The sequence below is a fragment of the Electrona antarctica genome (assembly GCF_951216825.1).
Source record: "Electrona antarctica genome assembly, chromosome: 6".
NCBI lineage: Eukaryota > Metazoa > Chordata > Actinopteri > Myctophiformes > Myctophidae > Electrona > Electrona antarctica.
Window position 1 is genome coordinate 6514836 of NC_136811.1, and position 24233 is coordinate 6539068.

A 24233-nucleotide genomic window follows, 5' to 3' on the forward strand; every position below is an offset into this window, starting at 1 on the left:
GCTACGAGCTTGTAGGTCTGCTATTTTTGAAAAATCGAAGAACGACATAGAAACAGATTTTTCGGAAAACTGCAATTTCTTTTCCAATGTTGACATCCGTTTTTCTTCCCCCCCCCCCCCCCCCATTTCCTGGAAAGTAACCGTTTTGGACAAACAAGGTTTCCGCCCGACATTGACAACACATATCATAGACAGACCATCACGTGGTTAATCATACAGTACCATTACACACGTTGCACCAACGATAATATCACCTGAATAGTTTGTGTTTTAAAGGACCACTTCACCACTTTTCCACCTATCTTCATATAATAGGTCCTCACTAATAATCATGATAAAATGGCACCATTCTTTTCTACTCGGTCTGTGTCTCATACGAGGGCTGTGGGCAGTTCAGAAACCCGTCCACCAGTGACATCATCGTTAGGCAGATTATTTTTTAAACACGATGTTTTTACAAACATTTTTAGATTTGTATTATCGTGAGAACAACGGCTTCCATTTTCGCATTGCAACTTTTCAGGACTAGAAAGCCTGCAGTTTCTATTAGGATTCTATGGGATTCCCCATCGATGATGTCACTGGTGGACGGGTCTCTGAACTGCCCACAGCCCTCCTATGAGACACAGACTGAGTAGAAAGAAATAGTGCCATTTTATCACGATTATTAGTGAGGACCTATTATATGAAGATAGGTTGAAAAGTGGTGAAGTGGTCCTTTAAGCTACATCGAAAGTTTTCACCCCCTGACTACTAACTGTTTTGTTGTTGCTATGTTCCCTTTACCACAGACGATGGAATGTGCTATTATTATTATTATTGTTGATCCTGGTGGGGCTAAAAATGTGCAAACAATGCATAAAGAAAAATTACCGACAGAAAGACAAAAAAAAAGCGCCCGGCAGGAAGGTACATTTTTGTCTAAATATGTCCCAAGCACAACGTGGCTTCTATAAGCATTAAGACATTGTAATAAGAGGGAGTTTTTATGGGGGGGGGGGGCGGACCAGATCTGAGGTGGACCGTGTGGTCTGGTCAACGTGGAAAAAGCTCCACAACCAGCTTCAACAGTCGAGCCTAAATAAATAACAATAAATAAATAAATACAGAAAACAGGGCCAGCCATTTTGTTCATCCCTTTCCTTCGTTACCCACCTATTTTTCTGTCTCTCTCCCTCACTCTCTATTCTTTCCCCTTAGTTTTTTCTAGAAAGGAGAAGAATTTTGGAGGACTGAATTCACACACAGCCTTTAGCAAAGGGAGGACTTGTCTAAATAAAAAATATAAATTTAAAACCACCCCAGATTTTCTAGTCAGCAACTCGACACAAACCTCTTAAACTTTTCCCCTCTCTTTTTTTCCTCTTTCTTTTTTTGGTCAGGCATCTTACAGGAAGGCTCAGAGGTCCTTTCCTCATCATGGCTTTCAGAATTTTTCTGGGAATCGTGGAAGGTTCTCCAAAACCAAACCTTGGCTGCATTTCTCCACGGTCTCCGTTCAAGTTAACGCAAAGGGTTTATTATGATTTTTTTCAAGAACAAGATAAACCAAAGTCTTTGGTATGAACAACCCAGCGTAAAGGAACATTCTTAAGACTATATAGAAAACGATCAAAGCAGCAAGTTATTGCTTCTAAATGAACAAAGCCAGCCTGATTGAGTTGATTGTAATTCCAGCGGTGGCCGCCAGATGGCGGCATCTACTCTAAAGCTCGTCCACATATCTACCTGATATGACCTTGAGAATTGCACCTGAATCAATAACGTAGATTAACTCAAATAAATGCATATATTATTCCGAACAAAACATTCCATTTTAACAGCTCTGGAATTTGCATAGTGAAAGAAAAGCTTCCCCAATAATGCTCATATTATACAGCAAATAAACAAACCAAACAGCTCAAAAAACCTCAAATACAGAAACAAATAAAAATGACAAACTTAAAATAGATTTAAAAAAAACAAAATAAAGAAAATTAAATAAAAAATAAAAAGAGCCAGAAGACAAACGAAAATCAGAAAACCCGTTTTCCATTTTTATATATTTCTCTTTTCTCTCGTTTTAGATTTTTTTTGATAGTTTTTAAGCGCCCACTAAGTGAGCGGCAGGTAGTCCACCTGAGACAAACGCACGCACGCACGCACACGCACGCACGCACGCACACATACTGACTCTCTCACTCTCTATTCCTCCTGCTCTTCGCCATCATCTCCTCCCACCTCCTCCTCCTCCTCCAACTCTTCGTCGGCCCATCTGTCATGAGGACGGGCAGGAGGAGGAGGAGAGCGGGGTATTCCTCCTCCTCCTCCTCCCAGCTCCTCCATCTCCATGTCGCCTCCTCCTCCCACTCCTCCCCGCAGCTCCAGGCTTCGGAGCAGGAGGCCGGGGAAGGCGTGCAGCGCGTGGGGGCCCAGCTGGACCAGCGCCTGGAGGGCCAGGGACCGCTCCCTCTCCCTGTCCCTCATCTCCCCGGGGGGGAACACCAGAGGGGGGCCTCCTCCTCCTCCACCCAGGTGGTGGTGGAGGAACGGATGAGCCTGCAGGGGGCCGAGGGGCTCCAGGAGGGCCCCGGGGTGGTGGTGTTGGTGGTGGTGGTGCTGGGGGTCTTCTCCTCCTACGTCGGCGGAGCCCCCCCCGTCCTCCTCCTCCTCTCCCGGGGGTCCTCCTCCTCCTCCGCCTCCTCCGTAGGCGCGGCGGGGCCGCCGCGTGCGCAGCTCCAGGCAGCTGTGGCCCTTGCGGTGGCGCTGCAGGTGGTCCTCGCGGGCGAAGGCCTTGTGGCACAGCGGGCACTCGAAGGGCCGCGCGCCGCTGTGCAGCGAGAGGTGGTTCTTCAGGTCGTACGAGTGCAGGAAGCGCGCCGGGCAGTGCGGGCACGGGTACGGGCGCTCGCCCGTGTGCTTGCGCATGTGGATCTTCAGCTTGTCGTTCCTGAGAGCGGGGAGGAGAGAGAGAGAGAGAGAGAGAGAGAGAGAGAGAGAGAGAGAGCGAGAAAGGGAAACATGAGATCATTGATTCAACATGTTAATCACTTGGAAACACTAGCGATTCTCTAGGCCAGTGTCCAGTAACCACCAGTGGTCCTTGAGGCGGTCCCAGGTGGTCCCCAGCTAATTGATGGACAGTTGGTAACCAAATGGACCCTTATAGAAGTCCGTGAGAGCAGAAAATGAAATCAAATGGACCCGTACGGGTACATGGTCATCGTTTGCCAAAAGCATGGAAATTGTAGACAAAATCTTATCCAACGACAACAAAATATTCTTTAGTTTTGGGGTCTGAAAGGCTAAATCTCATCAAATGGTGGTCCGTGGACTCAAATGCTGAAAATATAATGGACCCTGAAATGAAAAGGGTTGAAAGCCCCTGCTCTAGGTCAGGGGTTCTCAACGTTTTTGGCCGGGGACCCCCGGAAATGCTTTGGCAATGTCTCGGGACCCCCGCCCCGCCCCCTCCCGACCCCCAATATAAATTGACTGCTACAATAACCTTAAACCATTTTGGGCGGGAACCCCTTTTGGTGTTTTAAGCATAGTTATAATTTAGCTATTGAAAAATAGCAGATCTACAAGCTCATAGCGCGCCACCGAGTGGCGCGCTACGAGCTTGTAGGTCTGCTATTTTTGAAAAATCGTGAAAATAAAATTTTAAAAAAAATCTTTTTTTTTTTTTTTGGAAAATAATTTGGGGACCCCCTAAAATAATTTGGCGACCCCACGAGGGGTCGCGACCCACGGGTTGAGAACCCCTGCTCTAGGTGAACAGAAGAAGGCGGTGGTTTTCAACCTATTTCATATCGGCATTTGAGCCACAGACCACCATGATGTTGATAAGAATGGTTTTACATGCTCTAATTGTGTAGACTTCTTGTAAATTAAGTAGCCTAATGCAGGTGTTTAACAATAAATTAACTCTTGAGAGAGTAAAATGAAACCAAATGGACCCGTCAGGGTCCATTTGGTTTCTCTACCACCATTGTACTCTACCACTGATATAGAGTACAATACATTTAAAAGCAGCTCCTGGTGAAACTGCATGGGTAGCATACATTTGTATGAATAGCATTTGAGAGAAATGCTGCTTCCAATGCAGAAATTGTATTTGTGACTGAGTAAAATATTGTTTTAAAAGTGTTTTAGGTAACTTGTGTAAGGTAACTTGCAAGGTATAAAATGTTTGAACAGAATTATTTTACACTCTCAAAGAGTTAAAGATCTAATAAAGGGTCCATTTGGTGACCACCTCTCCATCATTTAGCTGGGGGGGACCACCTAGAACCATAGATATATATAAGAAAGCTAGATGGCTCACCCGCGCTGCTGGCCAATGAGAGCGACGTTGCTACGTGGCGGCCATCTTACTGAGGGGCAGCATAACATTGTGTCTATGGGCATATACTTTTTAAATAACCATAACTTGCTTAATTGTCAACCGATTTTCAAACGGTTTGGTTTTTTATAAACGTCAGAGACGTCCGCATACTTTATTAAAAAATAAAAATTAAGCAGATAAGCGTCCTGGATCATAGCCACGTTGATAACGTTTGTATTAAACCAACCCGTTTGTAAATCCGTCAAGATTTGAGGGAGTTATGACTATTTTTGTTTGAGCTGCCATAGAACATACTGTACTGTAGCCCCTCAGCAAGATGGCCGCGGGTGAACTACGTCAGAGACTCCGCCTTGAGCCATCTAGCCTTTATATATGTCTATGCCTGGAACCACCTCAAGGACCACTGGTTGAGAAGCACTGGAACAAGGAATGGAGTGTGTCATTACCGCGTGAAGCGCACGCCGCAGGTGCCGCACTGGAAGGGCTTCTCTCCCGTGTGCGTCCTCATGTGGCGAGGGAGCTTCCCGGCGCCGTGGATGATCTTCTGACACACGGGACACTGCTGCGGCGTCTGGGACTTCCTCTTCCGGCCGCCGCCCCCCGCCCCGCCCAGGCCCACGCGCTCCGCCAGCACGGACGCCGGCGATGCCTCGGACCCGGCGACGGCGGAGGTCAGCGGTCTGAATCCCTCCTCCTCCTCCTCCGCCTCCTCCTTCATCTCGATCTCGTGCTTGAGGAGCTGGCGGTGCAGGTGGTGGAGGTGGTCCGTTTGGAGGGAGGCGTCGGCGGTGGCGGTGAGAGGAGGGATTAGGAGGGACGACGACGACGACGGAGGGCGATGGGGCGACGGGGCGAGGAGGGCACGCATGTGCGCCGCCGCGCCCCCGTTCACCAACATGGCGCTCCGGCCCCCACCACCACCCCCTTCCCCCACTCCTCCTCCTCCTCCGTTGTGCTCCGAGCGAGGCGGCGAGCGGTGATGGAGGAAGAGAGGGGTGGGGCAGGTGCGGATCTGCTGCTGCTGCTGCCCCTGGAGGGCAGTGGAGTCCATGGCGGTGGTCTGGGGGGCGGCGGAGGGGTCCTGCTCCACCCCTCCTGTCACCGATGACACTCTCCTCATCTTCTTGCGGTCCGTTTTGCGGCGGGATCCTCGCTCTCGCGGCGGCGGTGCCGACAGCGGCGGCTCCCGTCCCTCCGCTGCTGTTCCCAGCTTGTCGTAGCTCGCCCCCTGGTGGTGGTGGTGGTGGTGTTGTTGGTGGTGATGAAGCAGGTGGTGCAGGTGTTGGTGATGGAGGTCAGGTTTCCTCCTAGGGCTGTTTAAGGAGAAGATTATTTGTCACACATTTTAAATAATTGCGATTAACGATTTAATTGTGTGGAGGGTTTTTTTTTTGCAAACATTGGAACGTTGCAATTAATATTAGACTTAGGAAATCACAAAGTGCATGATATGACAAATAACATGTATACAAGGAAATCACATGAAATCACATAAAAGACACATTTAGGGTGCGTTCGGAAGTGCACTCTAGGGCCTTAAGCAACTAGTCAACTAGTTGAATAGTCGACTAGTACCTTGTTGGTACTAGTTGACTAGTTGATAAAAAATAAAATAAAAATGCACACTAATAATTAAGAAACAAATCTTTCCAAGAAAAATGACAAAATAACAAATAGTTTATAGATCTGGTATTTCTGCTATTGTTGAAAAATGTTTGAAAATGTATGGACTTTTTCAACATGGAAACCATTGATGATTACTAATTAGCAAAAAGAATTGCAATCATCTGAAATAGTTGTGATGACGATTATGTCGGCATCTGGTTAGGATGCCTCTCGAGCGCGGTCTCTATAGGGCGGTCCTCGATGCACGTTCCACTGGAAGGAGCCCCCGGGCAAACCAAGGATCAGATGGATAGGAGGGATTAAAGGAGAATTCCATGCTAGAAGGCTTTCTTACCTTACGTTGTAGTTGTTACGTCCCCACCAAAGAGGTCCAGGTGTTATTTTGTGCAAAAGCTCCTTATTGGCTATTTCCCCTACCATAAGCCCTAAATGAATTGCATTGAATGGGAATTGAATGGGGCTATGGGGTGCTAATTCGCTTATTTCCATCGCTCAAAATTACTATTTTTTTGTATAATTATATCCTCTCTTCATAATGTAAATAATATCCCAAGCGGCACACTTTACTACTTATTTCGATGGAAATAAGCGAATTAGAACAACACCCCATAGCCCCATTCAATTCCCATTCCATTCAATGCAATTCATTGAGGGCTTATGGTAGAGGAAATAGCCAATAAGGAGTTTTTGCACAAAAAAACACCTGAACCTCTTTGGTGGGGACGTAACGACTACAAAGAAAGGTAAGAAAGCCTTCTAGCATGGAATTCTCCTTTAACCCGTATTGTGCCGAATATAAGACCACTCTGATTATAAGACGACCCCCATTTTTCAAGACTCATTTGAGTCATTTGTGGACATTGAATGTCAAATAGTCTAGTCCCCTATTATAATACGACCCTGTTTTTTTAAGGATATTTCCATTGGCAAAAAGAACGTCTTATATTCAGCACAATAGGGTATCTCCAAAATGGCCTTGGATCGCCTCGGGTTACTAATGTTGCTAATGAGCAGTGGTGGAAAGTACTTTTACTTAAGTACAATTTTGAGGTATTTGTACTTTACTTGAGTATTTCCAATTTCCAATACTTTTACTTCTACTCCACTACACCTCAGAGCCAACATTTGTACTATTACTCCACTACAATTATTTTAAAACTTTAGTTACTAGTTACTTTTGAGATTTTGATTAGAAAACATGCATTAACCACTTCAACCCTATACATTTCGGCCATTTGAAAATAGCCGATCTACAAGCTCACAATGCGTCGCAAGTTGCGACGCATTGTGAGCTTGTAGATCGGCTATTTTCAAATAGATTTTGTTCACATTTTGAACTTGTGAAATGGCACATTCTGCACAATGATACTTTTACTTTTAGTACTTCAAGTACATTTTGATGCCGATACTTTTGTACTTTTACTCAGGTACATTTTCAATTCCGTACTTTTACTTGTAACGAAGTAGTTTACTAAATTGCAGTATTGGTACTTTTACTTAAGTAAAACAATTGAGTACTTTTTCCACCACTGCTAATTGGCTCTCCGCTGTAGCTGTTGCCCCCGCCACTCGACCCGACAACGGAAAAGCGCTTGAAGATGGACGAATGGCATGGATGTAGTAATAACTGGGACCGGGCCTACCTCCTCCCCATTGCCACCAGCTCCTCCTTCTCCACCTCCTCCCTTCGCTCCTCCTCGTGTCCTCCTCTGGTCTGCTCCTCCTCCTCCTCCTCTCCCAGGATGTCCCGGCAGGCGTCCTCCACACACTGGATCCCCAGCAGCTGCGCGGCGCGCAGCACGTCTCTCATGTTGGACGCGCGGATGGTCAGCGTGGCCGTGTAGGCGAAGTCCAGCAGAGCGTCCAGAGCGTCCGGAGACACGCAGTCCAGCTGGCACACCGAGAACGCAGAGTCCCCTCCCCCTAGTTGAAGAAAACTTAAAGTTAGTTTTAGTCAGAGTCCAGCTGGCACACCGAGAACACAGAGTCCCCTCCCCCTAGTTGAATAAAACTTAAAGTTAGTTTTAGTCACAGTCCAGCTGGCACACCGAGAACGAATAGTCCCCTCCCCCTAGTTGAATAAAACTTAAAGTTAGTTTTAGTTACAGTCCAGCTAGCCTGGAACTCACCTATGCTTTTTATGGCATAGGCAGCTCCCGGCAGGATCCGCCGGCAGAAACTATGCGCAGCTGCTGGACATGAGACTAATTAATTAGAGCGACAGAGAGAGAGAGAGGAGTGTGTGTGTGTGTGTATATGTGTGCATGTGTGTGTCAATTTAACAAAGGTGCAGACGATCAGAAATCAGCAGAGAGTGAGTGATGTTTGCACTACTCTATGCCGAATTGAAGTGGACTCGGACCCAGACTTTTTTTTCCTCCCTGGAAATAAAAACTTCAGGGTTTCCGAGGCTACAGTCCAGATGGCACACCGAGAACACAGAGTCCCCTCCCCCTAGTTGAATAAAACTTAAAGTTAGTTTTAGTGACAGTCCAGCTGGCACACCGAGAACGCAGAGTCCCCTCCCCCGCCTATAGTGGTGATGTAGAATAAAACTTAAAAGTTAGTTATATTTTAGTCATTTTAGTGGTTTAGTGTTGGTCTAGTTTTAGTCGACTAAAATGTCACACAATTTTAGTCAACTAAATCCACAGTTGATTAGTTGATTCAGAATCAGTTTTTACAAGAACAGTGGGTGTCATTTTTGTGCATATTTCCCATTGTGTTGTTTTTCCAAGAAAACAAACTATTCACAAAAACTAATTTCACCTACTTGTTCTTACTAAAATGTAATTTGCTTTGATGTCGTCATAATGGCTGATTTTACACTTGGTTCGCGCCGCGACGCCTTGTGAGCTTGTAGACCGGCTATTTTCAGCATGCAACCAAACATGAAATGACTTGTCTTTTAGTTCTAACTGGATCTCTTCTCCACTAGTCCCTCCCTAACCTTTTAGTCTAGTTTTGATTTGTTGACAAAATTCTCAGTATATTTAAAATTACTTTTGATTTTGTTTTCATTTAGTTTTCCTCTGTGAAAAAAAAGGTAGTCGACGAACATTTTGCGTCATAGTTTTAGTCGAAGAAAAGAAAAAACACTATACCTCCGCCGCCCTCCTCGTCCACGCCGAACAGCCGGCGGAAGTACAGGCTGACGGCGGCCATGACGGAGCGGTGCGTGGGGTAGCGCGCGCCCCGCGACGTCAGCGTCAGGTCGCACAGCAGCCCCGCCCTGCGCTGGTCGTTGAGGCGAGACAGGAGCTCGCTGCTGTGCTCCGGGAAGGGGATCCCGATGAGACCGTCCTCGCCTGATGACATCACCACCTGCGGGGGGGGACACAGGACACACACAGGGACAAAGATTAGGAAGATCAAACAACCATCACATGGACGTCTATGTTTACTGGTGCTAGATTAACTCCTTAAGTGCCAGGGGGTGGACACCAGTTTTGGTCCTGGGTGCCACTGTCCCCATTATAAATAAAATAAAGAAAATGTAATTCTATTGTGCATGTCATGTGCATGTCATCACCTGCACACCAGATTAGAGTAATTTTCAAAATATGGATTCATTTTTTTTTAATCAATTTACAAAAGTAAGTTGATAATTATGTATATTCACCAAATAAAGTATATATATATATAAAAAAAAGATATAGGGGAGCATGGTCCTGGAGCTGGAGCTGCTGCTGGAAGGGAACGCTAGAACTCCTATTCAATCGTGCAATTGTTTTTTGTTTACATCTGTTCTAGATGATGTGACAGCAACACTCCATGCGTGAGCTGACGTTAGACCCCTCCAGGAGCAGCTCCAGCTCCTTCTGCTGCTTCAGCTCCCCTATATCTTTATTTATTTTTTAATATTTTCTTTTGGTCAATATACATAATTATCAACTTACTTTTGTAAAAAAAGGGTTAGGGAGAAATTCCCCTTTAAGTTACATTTAAAAGTCCTACTATTTGTCCCATACATCGCTGTATGCAAAATTTGTTGTCTGCATTTGACCCATGCGCTGTTTGCGCACACATGCACCCTGACATTCACAATGAATATTATACTAATTTCTGCTTTGATCCTTTCATAAATATGATAAATAAATGAGTAATTCAATATAGGAGAGTAGAATAGGATAGGCCAAAATGGCCGAGGCACTGTTACTATACGGGACGTAATGGGAGTTTCGCCTCCTGTTCTAGAATCTCTTTGATGGGGACACAACACAGTAAGTGACATCATCACGCAGAGACAGCAGGTCAAATGGGAGGAAACGATAGCTACCGTACACGTATCGTAACTTGTTTAATGTTTGTCGCTCTGCTGAAGTGTGTGCAACACACACACACGCGCACACACGCAGTCACGCACACACAAAGCTTTCACGTCATCATTGTAGAGCTCAGATATGTAATTTGAACATGAGTTTCAATGCTTTTGCCAGCAGGGGGCAGGTGTGTCCAACTAACTGACTAACAGTAGTTTCTAGGAATGAACTCCATGTTGATCTGTCTCTCTCTCTCTCTCTCTGACAGCTCTGTTAGACCAGGGGACATTTTAATGAGGGTTTAGCTTCATCCCCCTCTGCCCACAACACTCTGGCCTTGAACTTCAGCTTGAACTTTTAATTACCGAAGAGAGAGAGAGAGAGAGAGACATAGGCCTATAAGGCCTTTAGGGGTCCTTGAGAAAATGCTAATCTACAAGCTCACAACACATCATGATACGATGCATCGGTGAGCTCGTAGTTCGGCTATTTTGGATGTTTAGATTTGTAATGTTTGAGAAACACAATTTAAACAGACTGGTGTTCACTCTTTCATGATCGACATTGTTTTGCTGCTGATTGATTGATTGATTGATTGATTGAAATTGTTATTCAGTTTTTAGAATGGGTACATTTCAACAAAAGTACAGATCAATACAAAAACTGCTACGAGGATAAAACCAGAAAAAGCACTAAGACTTGTTTACATCAGGGTCCTCCGTTTTCAATTCATCAGAACATTTAAATAGGTACAAATATGCACTTCTGTGAAATCTTTCATTCACTGCTGACCGCTCCACCCCAGCATCACCAACCTGCACCAGCATTTAGGACTTAAGGTGGTTGCCGGGAAACCGATGGAGAACGCCGCTAAATATCTGAAAATCGCGCCCGGTGTGTAGGGACCTTAATTCAGTAACGTGGCCCCACGTGTTCACTGATTTGTACCTATCACATCCACACACACACTGTAGACATCAAAGGCGTAAAGGGATTGTGACGTTAAAAAATAAATAAATAATCTTAATTAGTTTTCTCAGCTCAATTGCACCCAAAAACCTGAACTTTTAACATTCAGTAGATTGTCTGTGTTCTGGGGTTTTCTGGCTCAAACAAGTGCTCTGATTTTTCCTGCTGTTCGTGATGTCACAGCCTGCAGATCCCATAGATATGTCAATGGCATTTGCCAACCAAATGTCACTGTTTTCACTTGTTTTGACTGTTTTCATTGCAGCTCAAAAGGCTTCCAAACCCCAGAGAAAACCACAGAAGACCACAGAAAATCCACTGAATGTTCAAAAGTTCAGGTTTTTGGGGTGTAATTGAGGTCATAAAAACTAAAAGAAAAAAATAAAAAGAAAAAATAAATGAAAATTAATGTCATGAAACCTTCATGGGGTCTCAAGCCCCTGACCTTTGACCCTCCTGTAAAAAGCCTTTACTATAGTGACAGAAATGCAAATGGCCCCTTTCCTAAATTCCTTTACCCGAAGGCAGCGTTCAAGGGGATCACCTTTCCAAACTTCTCCTGAACTTTGATTGAATTCAGCGTTGCGTTGAAAAGGTTTCTCTCCGTGTAGAAAATCAATGCCGTACGTACGCTACGTCTCCAGGAAAGGCTTCACGCTTCATAATACTTTGAACACGGTGTCCTGCACCGAAAATAGACAATCTACAAGTGTCGCGACGTGTTGTGAGCTTGTAATGTAGACCAGAGAGTTAGTGTCCTTGAGCAAGACTCTGAAGTCTGAACCCCTCTGAACTCCCGATGTCCAGGTTGGTGCCTTGCATGTGTTTCCTCCGCCATCGGTGTGTGTGTGTGTGTGTGTGTGTGTGTGCGTGCGTGCGTGCGTGCGTGCGTGCGTGCGTGCGTGCGTGCGTGCGTGCGTGCGTGCGTGCGTGCGTGCGTGCGTGCGTGCGTGCGTGGTTGAATGTAATGCACAATGTATGTAAAGCGTTTTGGATAAAAGCGGCGCTATACAAATGTTTAGGCTAGAAATGTAAAAATCACACCCGTGTGAAGTGAGGGGTGCTCTTATCACGTCATCACACACCATCTCATTCTTCTTTACGGTTTAAACACACTCTTGTCTTCAGTGTTTGCCTTTTACACAGACCCTCAAAGCTGGACATAGGAGGGGCTGAAAAAAGCAACACCAGTACAGATGTAACCTCGCGCAGTGTTGATTTCGTCGACTAAAACTAAGACGAAAAATGTTCGTCGACTGCCTTTTTCCACTGACGAAAACTAAATGGAAACTAAATTAAAACTAAGCTATGATGACTTAAAACTATGACTAAATATATTGACAAGTTTGTCAACAAATACAAAGTAGACTAAAATGTTAGGAAGGGACTAGCGGACAAAAGATCCAGTGTAAGTAATTTTGCACTTGGTTTGAATGCTGAAAATAGCTGATCTACAAGCAAACAACGCGTCGCGCTGCGATGCGTTGTGAGCTTGTAGATCAGCTATTTTCAGCAAGTGTAAAATCAGCCATTACGACGGCATCAAGGCCCGCCAAAGCACATTTTAGTCGACTAAATCAACTGTAGATTTAGTCGACTAAAATCTTATGACATTTAGTCGACTAAAGCTAGACTAACACTAAAACTAAGGTGACTAAAATGTGACTAAAACTAACTGAAAACTATTCAAGAGACTATGACTAAAACTAAAATCAAAATCTGCTGCCAAAGACAACACTGCCTCGCGTTTCACCACCAGGCCTTCCACCTCGGAGGAAAACCTGGGCCAAACTGTCCCCTGTGATCCGGTCTATAGAGAGTATGCGCATGCTTAAAGTGAATGGCACATCGAGTGGCAAATCGAGTGGCAAAGCAACAGGCAAAGTGAGTTTAACATTGTTTAATGTTGTTTAATGCAATCAGATATGACTTTTCTGTGTGGATGTATGGGCTGTCAAGGCCAGAAAGTCGTTTTTTTGCCACTCAGTAGGCATTCCTGCATAACGTCCTGGTTTGATGATGATGTCACGCGCATACCCTCTATAGGCCACGGATAATGACAAAAATAAAACAAATAACTAAAACAAGAAATGATCACATAGTGATATTTTTGTTTGGTGAAAGAAGCGCTGGTTTAGTAACGAACGCTCCTCTCAACCGGCCGGTCTCAGTCAATCATAACTATTATGTTACATACCATTGGGTGTCTCTAAAGATTTCTGTTACCTGCTTCCTGGTCATGTGACCCGAGTATAACCAATACATGACAGCAGTGTGTGTGGCAGCCAATCAGGACTAGGTCCTCAGTATGACTCATGTATGTGACTAGGTCTTCTACATTTCATGAGCTGCTGTTGGTCAGGTTTCACCTGACATTAAACAGTCAGTGGTTCCGTTTTTTTCGGCGCCACTTTGTTTTGGCTCCTCCCCAATCCCCATTTAATCCAGCGCAGCGATAATTCATGGAGCCACAGAAGTCAGGAAGCTACTTCTAATTATCTCTCCCCGCCCCCCCTCTTTCATTCGTTAATAGTTAATTCATATGTACTCCCACTAATCAGTCTGTCTGTTGCTCATTTGCTTCCAAGATAACACACACCCGCCACCCACAGTACATCAGGCGTTTCTTTTAACCCTTTCAGGCCTGACGTCGAAATTTAAAAAAAAAAGAATCTAAATCATGACAATTTTCTGAAAGATTTGAGGCACATTTTAACGATTTCAAAAAAATAGCAGACCTACAAGCTCGTAGCGCGCCACTCGGTGGCGCGCTATGAGCTTGTAGATCTGCTATTTTTCAACAGCTAAATTATAACATAATGTATGTAACCACCAAAAGGGGTTCCCGCTCAAAATAGGTTAAGCAGTCTCTATTCTGTGTTCAGTGGGTTGTGATCTCAGATTGTAACATGTCGCACAGACAGGTGATCTGTAATATCACATGAGCCAGAGCCACACCGCCAAACTAAATGCGATATCATTGCAATAAAACGGTAAATGCGTTAATCCTGAGCTGAAGTGTCTCAATGAAAATGCTGAATCAAGTAATACAGTAACTACTATAGTTTGGTCTCTCCAGTTCCTACGAGTTGGAATAGAAGATGGATAGATATATACCAAACAAACTATATTCCTCTAAGCTAAAGTTGGTACTGGTACTAGTGCCACAGCACCCCCCTCTGGTGGTAAATAGGAGTCGCCCAAAAAAGGAGGGAAAAAAAGACAAAAGTGGAAAGAAATATTTATATTACTACAGGTACTTCTGACCAAGCGATTGGTTGAAATGGGCTATCCAGCCGTGCTGAAATGAGTATGACGGCACACCTTTAGCCGTTAATAGAAGATTTGACGGCAACGGATTTACATTAGAAATATCATCAGTTGTGCCGATTAGTGATATTAGACAGAGTTTTGTCAGAGCAGCAGCATTATTCAGTTGTTATGGTGGTACTTGGAGAGCCAAATGTTTTCTGAGGAGGTACTTCAGTATAAAAATGCTGGGAACCAATGAGCTAAACTACGGTGCATCAAGGGGGTTGTTTGGGTATAGGCCCTGAAACTATGATGCCCTGAATCGCAGGGAATTCTTTTTTTGGGTAATTCTAATTCCGGGTTTGGTAGTTCCAGCCTGATGACTATACAAACCAGTGACTACAACAACATTTAAGTTATTGTTACCGGATCAGGAACCCGAAAATGGTATGCGTCCAAGGCTAGTGCAAATGTAACACCATTACTATTAATGGTTGAAATTGACCGTTCAAGTCTAAATGTAAACATGATAGCTTATTTTTAACACACGGCATGTTCTCCTGCTTACAATCTCATAAACAATATCACAAGCACGCACGCACGCACACACACACACACACACACACACACCTCAGCACACACACACACTCACCTCAGCACACACACACCTCAGCACACACACACACACACACACACACACACACACACACACACACACACACACACACACACACACACACACACACACACACACACACACACACACACACACACACACACACACACACACACACACACACACACACACACACACACACACCTCAGCAGACCAGATTTTCCACAAACAAGTGCCCCCCCGCCCCCGGGCCATCCAACGATAGTTTTCATGTCGCGCCCAGAGGCCCAGCGGAACCACACGCACACGCACACACACACACACACACACACACACACACACACACACACACACACACGCACACCTGACTAACCTGCTCCAGACACACCCTGCACGTACACAGCATGCCAGTTTCTTGCTTCCCCCACCTGCCATTGTGTTAGATTGACTCTGTGGTGTGCCAGGCTAGGATATGTCTCGCACGCACGCACGCACGCACGCACGCACGCACGCACGCACGCAGCTAAGTGTGTGAGGCTCAGACATTAACTAAGTATCTTTCTGAAGTGACAGCCATCAAAGACCTCTCTCCTCAACTCTCCAACAACAACACTTCACTCCTAGGCTGAGCTCACACCTTTCATGCAATTCTCGTGCTCGTTGGATGCTCGTTGGGTAGTGTCATGGCCGCCCAATGCATTGCCAATGGAGGTCACATGGTTTGACCCAACATTGTGTTGTGTGAGGGGGAGGGGCGGACGACTGCGCCCCTCCCCCTCACACAACACAATGTTGGGTCAAACCATGTGACCTCCATTGGGAATGCATTGGGCCGCTGGGCGGCCATGACACTACCCAACGAGCACAGAGAATTGCATGAACCGTGTGAGTGCACCCCTAGACCAACAACACCTAGAACTTCCTATGAACCCCAATATTTCACTCATAGGACCCCCAACAAGAGCAAACAAGATCCACTGCAGATCTCACCAGTGGTGGAAAAAGTACTCGATTGCTTTACTTAAGTAAAAGTACCAATACTGCAATTTAGAACTACTTCGTTACAAGTAAAAGTACGGAATTGAAAATGTACTGGAGTAAAAGTACAAAAGTATCGGCATCAAAATGTACTTAAAGTACTAAAAGTAAAAGTAATCATATTGCAGAATATCCCATTTCACAAGTTCAAAATGTGTAGAAACTCTATTGCGTTGCAACGCACTGTGAGCTTGTAGATCGGCTATTTTCAAATTGCCAAAACGTATAGCATTGAAGTGGTTAATGTATGTTTTCTAATCAAAATTAAAATCTCCAAAGTAACTAGCAACTAAAGATTTCAAATAATTGTAGTGAAGTAAAAGTACAAGAAATTGAAAATACTCAAAATTGTACTTGAGTACAGTACTTAAGTAAAAGTACTTAGTTACTTTCCCCCACTGGATCTCACAGTGATTCAACCAGCGAGCTTTGGTTCACGTTATGGAAGCGTTGGGGCTGAGGCTGAGGCGTTCAGATATTAGAAACATAATGAAAGTTCCGTGGAGGTGCTCAGAGGGTATTTGCTGTGTGGCGAAACAGCGGATGAGTCTGCGTTGATCAACAGACATCTTCTGCGTCAACCCGCCAAACAGCTGATGAGGACATTGGTTGATTCATCGACCATTTCCTCCCCCGATTCAGTCATTGCCAATTCCCTTCGATGGAATTAGCCACCGTCAGCCAACTCCTACATGGGTCAGTGCTTGACATTAACTTTTTGGGGCACTTGTCCTTCGGACAAGTACATTTTCCGGGCACAAAAGTCACTTGTCCGAAGCACAAGCACACACAAATCGAAGTCTATCGAAGTTTCTGATGTTTCTTTAGAGCACTTTAAATGACGTCATATGGGAGCCAAGTCTATGGACCTTTTTAATGTTTGTTTAGGGTACTAAACGTGACGTCACGTGGCAGCAGTACAGTACAGTACAGTACAGTACAGTACAGTACACTTCAGACGCGTCTGATTTTTACCTGACAATAGAGGGTATGCGCATGCTTAAAGTGAATGGCACATCGAGTGGCAAATCGAGTGGCAAAGCAACATGCAAAGTGAGTTTAACATTGTTTAATGTTGTTTAATGCAATCTAATAGGACTTTTCTGTTTGGATGCATGGGTTGTCAAGGCTAGAAAGTAGTTTTTATCCACTCAGTAGGCGTTCCTGCATAACTTCCTGGTTTGATGATGATGTCACGCGCATACTCTCTATAAGGAGTTCCACCGGGGCGGGTGTAAAGCATGTAGAGTGGCAGCGGTGGCCGAACGGATAGCGGCGCGGTCTAGATACCGGAAGGTTCCCAGTTCGAATCAGCCGTCCGACACGTTAAAATTACCACCGCTGAAATGCCCTTGAACAAGGCATCAACCACTACGATGAAATGTGTTCTATGAGCAGGGCCTGGCTGGAAACAAGTTCTTGAGCTTAGCCCAGATACCCTGGGTAAATATAGATTTCATTTCATTTCATTTCAGAGAGGAACATGTCTTCAGGTGCTCTGGTCGCTACAATGACAGAGATGTGGCCTTCCTCCACTTGCCTGCTTCCCACCCATGAACAAACGGGCAAATTGGGTTTGTTTACTTTGTTTGTTTCGGCCCAAGCCCGGATGCAACCATGTAGGAATCAAATCCCCAATCTGGTGGTGGGCAGGATACAGGAACGACAACGTAATGTGAAAATAATATAGCAAACTTTTTTTTAGCTATAATCAGGGTCGGATGTCCTGGGGTGGGGGATATAATATCCCCTCTCTGATCGTTCACTTTTATGGCCGGTGGGGATATGTTTTAACCCATTTAGGCCCGACGTCGAAATTAAAAAAAACATTTTTTTTTTATTTAAAAAAAAAAAAAAAAAAAAAAAGTCTTCTAAATCCTGACAGTTTTCTGTCAGGATTTGCGCCACATTTTCACGATTTTTCAAAAATAGCAGACCTACAAGCTCGTAGCGCGCCACTCGGTGGCGCGCTATGAGCTTGTAGGTCTGCTATTTTTCAATAGCTAAATTATAACGTAATGTTTAAAACACCAAAAGGGGTTCCCGCCCAAAATGGGTTAAACCCTGCTTCTGGTCAGAATGAATTAAAACAACATGCATTTCCTTTTTGGAAATGCCTGATACGTTTCATTATCTACATTTGATCATATCCACATTTTTTCAAATCGAATTAAACTCGGAGATTATTATGTGAGTGGCAGGGTCACCACTAGAAGCGAGGCTCCTGCAGCGTGGATCTCTCTGACTAAAATGTGAGCGGACTGCGACATCAAATAATGAAAGGAGTAGAGCCGCACTCCCGTAGCCGCCGATTAAGCAAACTGTGCTTTGCAGTCATTAACACCCCGAACGCCCGGGGTTATTTACTCCATTAAATCATAGCGCCCAGCGATTTAGAGATGTCCCGATACTGTATTGGTATCGGAAAGGTATCGGCCCTTATCCCATTTTGACCTGAGATCAGATTCTAAAAATGTCTTCTACATCCTGACAGTTTTCTGAAAAAGCTATGTTTCTATGTCAGTCGTTCTTCGATTTTTCAAAAATAGTAGACCTACAAGCTCATAGGGCGCCACTCGGTGGCGCGCTATGAGCTTGTAGATCTGCTATTTTTCAATAGCTAAAGCATAACATAATGCTAACACCAAAAAGGGGTTCCCGCCAAAAATGGGTTAAGCATTATTACACGAGAGGGTGTGCTTTACAGTCATTAACACCCCGAACGCCCGGGGTTATTTAATCCATTAAATCATAGTGCCCAGCGATTTAGAGATGCCCCCATACTGTATCGTTAAGGTATCGGCCCTTATTTGTTCAAATCGGTATCGGCGAATATGCCAGTCCAACCACCGATCCGACACAGGGGGTAAGGGGTTGACACTATGGCAGGTAAATACAATGTTGGGGCGTGTGGAGTTTGCTTTGGAGTTGCCCGAACTGCAAGTGCACATTTGAGTGAGGAGTCTGCTATAAACACGACACCAGATATATAGCTAGATAGCTATAAACACTATTCCCGGTCGGTGGACTTCAAAATAATAATACATTAATATGTGACCATAACAATTACAACCTATAGAAGAAGGCAAAATATTACAAATGTCATCATGCTTTATGTAGCGCATGTGATGTGTCAAACTAGGGGGTTTTCATGATGCTGAATCCATTCCAAGCATTAGTTTTGCAAAAAAACACTCATTGGGCTAAAAACGGCCAATGCCGTCATCACAAATTGATGATGTCAGCACATTTGGGCATGGCCGTTTTAAGCCCAATGAGTGCTTTTTTGCAAAACTAATGCTTGGAATGAAAACCCCCTAGTTTGACACATCACATGCTAGATAAAGCATGATGAAACTTTGAATATTTTGCCTTCTATTAGGTTGTTAATGGTATGGTCACATATTATGCCGTTTATGAAATTTGCTCAACATATGCAAGTTAGCATCCGGCAGTTTCTACATGCTGGGGACCCATACTAAACATTTCTAACATAAAACGTTGGTGTACTCAACATGTCCGGGTTCACTTTTTGGCTACTAGGCTAGAGTGGTTGCACCACTCACTCAAAGAAAGTGTATCGGGACATCTCTACTCAGCAGTGAAGCTTATTTCACAATTTCAATTCTCCGCAGAATCAACGTGTTAATGTCACGCCTGCGTTGCTGCAGGAACAAGCCGAGGCGATCCGGCGAGTTCCGTATAGGCAGCAAGAGAAGTGCCTCAAAAAACCTGCAGTCTGTCAGAACTCAGGATGACGGTTTGGGTCTGCGAAAATACCTTTCTGTCACACCGAGTCTTTCTGTATGTGTTTTGTTTTCCTTAGTCTGCCATTCTTCCTGTCGTCTGAGAAGGTGGTTTGACAGCTGGTGAGTCACAGTGCGCCCCCCCCCCCCCCCCCCCCCCCCCCACCCACCCCTCTCCAAGAAACTGCAAACGGCCCGTTTTCCCCAAAAACTTTTCTGATAAACAGAATTAAGTAAAAGAAGTAAAAACTAAGAAAAATTAAATAAAGTTTTATGTCAAACTCAACACTGGATCACAGTCATACACATTGTATTGCGAGCTTTAACCCATGTTGGGCGGGAACCCCTTTTGGTGTTAGCATTATGTTATGCTTTAGCTATTGAAAAATAGCAGATCTACAAGCTCATAGCGTGCCACCGAGTGGCGCGCTACAAGCTTGTAGGTCTGCTATTTTTGAAAAATCGAAGAACGACTGACATAGAAACATAGCTTTTTCAGAAAACTGTCAGGATGTAGAAGACATTTTTAGAATCTGATCTCACTCAGGTCAAAAAATCTAAACTATCCCTTTAAGCCCTATACACTTACTTGTATTAATATAATATATAGAATATATAAGTCAGTCATAATGTATAATGAAAGTAGCCATACAAGCTCACAATGCGTTGTGAGCTTGTAGATCAGCTATAGCAAAAACCAAAAAAAATCGTTTGAAAATAATTTGGGGAAATGTGTGAACATCTTTTGCCAACAAGAACAGGGCCAACATGGGGACACCACCAGGGGGCAGAAATTCACAAAACTTCAAAATCTCTGAACATTTTTAACAATGTTTAACCTTTAACATTTAACCCTGTAAAATGCCTGAAATATATATTTGTGTGATCATTAGAATGTCTAGAACATGTACATTTATTATTGTGAAAGTAGTTCTATTTCTTTGCAAATAGAAATATATCCGATCTTGCAGGGTTAATAAAAAGCCACTGTAAAAGACATCATTTACAAACGGTAACAGCCTGTGTGTGTGTGTGTGTGTGTGTGTGTGTGTGTGTGTGTGTGTGTGTGTGTGTGTGTGTGTGTGTGTGTGTGTGCGTGTGTATTTCCGACTCCCTCCTGTCGTGACTGTCAGAGTGACAGAGTGACTGGCGGTTTTTATCGTCCTATACAGTCTAGACTTCTTTGTCTTGTCCCACGTCTTTCATTTGTGTCCTTTTTCTTTTCTCTTTCCGTGGGACTGCGCCTCGGGGGCCCAGTGCAATAACAGCGCACAACAAATCCTATGAACCTTATTACAAAACAGTACTATGCACCACGCGACCAGCTCAGTGGCCTTGTGGTTAGAGTGTCCGCCCTGAGACTGGGAGGTCGGGGTTCGATCCCCGGCCTGGTCATACCAAAGACTCTAAAAAATGGGACCCAGTGCCTCCCTGCTTGACACTCAGCATCAAGGGTTGGATTGGGGGTAAGTCCCTGCGACATACTAGCGTCATGTCCAGGGAGTGTACTTGTACATCAAGCTGCCTCACGCTACAGAAACAGGAGATAGGCTCCTGCCCGATGGGCCTCATGGCTCGGCAAGGCTACTTATGCACGTTAAAAAAACAAACATTTACACAAACAGCGCCACCACCACACAGAGGGTACGCGCATGCATAAAGTGAATGGCACATAGAGTGGCAAATTGAGTGGCAAAGTGAGAGGAAAAGTGAGTTTAACCCATTTAAATAAATAAAAAAAGTCTTCTGAAAAAATATGTATTCAAAGATTTGTGCTGCATTTTCACGAGTTTTCAAAAATAGCAGATCTACAAGCTCGTAGCGCGCCACTCGGTGGCGCGCTATGAGCTTGTAGATCTGCTATTTTTCAATAGCTTAAAGTAAACCATAATGTTAGTTATGTGTAGTTAAAACACCAAAAGGGGTTCCCGACCCAAAATGGGTAAACATTGGGTTTACATTGTTTAACGTTGTTTAATGCAATCAGATAGGACTTTTCTGTGTGGATGTATGGGCTGTCAAGGCCAGAAAGTAGTTTTTTGCCACTCAGTAGGCATTCCTGCATAACTTCCTGGTTTGATGATGATGTCACGCGCATACCCTCTATACTGTATAGCCAGACAAATCTGTACGCAGGTTCGTCTTCATTGATTCGGTCTCTGTTCAAAGTGTTCAAAATGAATTCATTTTGTAACTTCGCGACGACGTTGCACTTTGTTGTGTATTTTACCTGATGAGTCCAACTGGTGAATGGCATGCGTGACGCGTTGGGCGAGCATCATAGAGGAAGTAAGATAGCGAGAGAGAGAGAGAGAGAGAGAGAGAGAGAGAGAGAGAGAGAGAGAGAGAGAGAGAGAGAGAGAGAGAGAGGGAGAGAGGGAGAGAGGGGGGGGGGATCCGTCTGTACGATATGTTCGTACAGAGGAAAGTGTGCATTGCCACAACAGTCAGATTAACCCATTTAGATCTGGGAACGATTCTTCTAAATCATGACAGTTTTCTGAAAAACCTTATTTTTCTATGTCAGTGGTTCTCAAACATTTTCATGTCAAAGACCCCCAAGATTATATGTAATTGGCCACCGACCCCCATCTGAAAATATGTTGTTCCAGGGACCCCCTGCAAAGATTTTAGTTAAAAATGTTCGTCCTGAAAGAATATATTCAAAGGTTTGCGACACATTTTCACGATTTTTCAAAAATAGCAGACCTACAAGCTCGTAGATTGGAAAATAGCAGATCTACAAGCTCATAGCGTGGCACCGAGTGCCGCGCTATGAGCTTGTAGATCTGCTATTTTCCAATAGCTAAAGTATAACATAATGCTTAAAACACCAAAAGGGGTTCCCGCCCCAAAATGGCTTGTAAACAAGTGCAGGAGAGGGGATATGAAAGCTTACTTTGTTTATATACAAAAAAAAACAAAATGATATCACAAGGAAGGGACGGTTCCAGGAAAGGCTGTAGTCTGGTGGATCCAACAGGTTCACAGGTTCACCAAAGCTGGTGTCCCCATTGGTAAATGGTAAATGGTGCATTTATATAGCGCCATTATCCAAGGCCTGTGTGTGTGTGTGTGTGTGTGTGTGTGTGTGTGTGTGTGTGTGTGTGTGTGTGTGTGTGTGTGTGTGTGTGTGTGTGTGGGGAGATGTGTCTCAGTCTGAACGCAGATCTGAATCAGATTCCATCATACAGTAGGCCTGACGTCAAAATAAATAAAAAGTCTTCTGAAAGAATATATATTCAAAGATCTGTGCCACATTTTCACGATTTTTCAAAAATAGCAGACCTACAAGCTCGTAGCACGCCACTCGCTTAGTTAAAACACCAAAATCCCAGAATGGGTTAGACTTATTTAAACAAATCAGATTCCAATCTGGATTGTACTGGATGTGGCACAGATCTGATTCAGGGCTGGATTTGGCTGCCAAGTCTGAACACACAGATCTGTGACAGATCCCATCTGGTCACTCGCAAAGGCACCGTGAAGATCGGATTTGAGAAATAAAATCAGATTTGAATCAAAGATTTGACTGGATGTGACTGCAGTCTAAATGGGACCTAATTGTGATTCAAATGAAAGGCTGTTTACCTCATCATCATCATCATCATAAGCTGAGAATCTCCATGAAGGAAAAATACATAGTGTTCCTTTATAGGAAAGTGCCAACACAGTAGAAGGTTAGGAGAGAGAGAGAGAGAGAGAGAGAGAGAGAGAGAGAGAGAGAGAGAGAGAGAGAGAGAGAGAGAGAGAGAAACAGACAGACAGACAGACAGAGAGAGTGACAGAGAGAGAGAGAGACAGACAGAGTGAGTGGCAGAGAGAGAGAGAGAGAGAGAGAGAGAGAGAGAGAGAGAGAAAGAGCGAGAGAGTGAGAGAGAGAGAGAGAGAGAGAGAGAGAGAGAGATGCCCACAGAGTGAATGGGTACAGCAGGTTTGTGTAGTGTTATTTTAGGACGGTTCCTTAAGACGTGTACGGAAAGAAGCAGGACAAATTCCAGTTAGCACACAGGCAAACACACACACACACACACACACACACACAGCGCGCGCGCTGAGTCACTATATAATGACACACCCTGAACCACAGTCACATACACACATGCGCATTATGTGTGCACGTATACACACACGCACTCACACAAACTATTGCGCACTGCTCATGTCCACTAACTGCTACTGTAGTGGTATATCCTCTCCCTATCTCTGCCCTGTTTGTCTGTCTGAGGAGGACAGTTTCTCATAAACCCGAGGCGCCAGTGGCGTGCACAGATAGACACTAGGGGGTGCTAGAGCACCCCCTGCCCTTTTGGCAATGTGCCCTTTTGAAAAAAAAAGGAAAAAAATACTTTTTTTTTCTTTTTCAAAAATAGCAGACCTACAAGTTCATAGCG

At 44.4% G+C, this 24233-nt stretch overlaps 1 protein-coding gene across 2 annotated transcripts in view; it reads right to left on the reverse strand.

The window, feature by feature from the left end:
• Positions 1 to 117: 117 nt before the first annotated feature.
• Positions 118 to 24233, reverse strand: part of zbtb7b (zinc finger and BTB domain containing 7B) — a 53168-nt gene continuing 29052 nt past the window's right edge. For both annotated transcript variants that reach the window (XM_079504732.1, XM_079504731.1), the window contains exons 3-6: positions 9061 to 9280; positions 7600 to 7879; positions 4777 to 5643; positions 118 to 2929 (exon numbers count right to left, since the gene is read on the reverse strand). In XM_079504732.1, the coding sequence (XP_079360858.1) occupies positions 2185 to 2929; positions 4777 to 5643; positions 7600 to 7879; positions 9061 to 9274 (2106 nt within the window). In that variant the 5' untranslated portion in view covers positions 9275 to 9280 and the 3' untranslated portion in view covers positions 118 to 2184. The remainder of the gene's footprint in view (positions 2930 to 4776; positions 5644 to 7599; positions 7880 to 9060; positions 9281 to 24233) is intronic.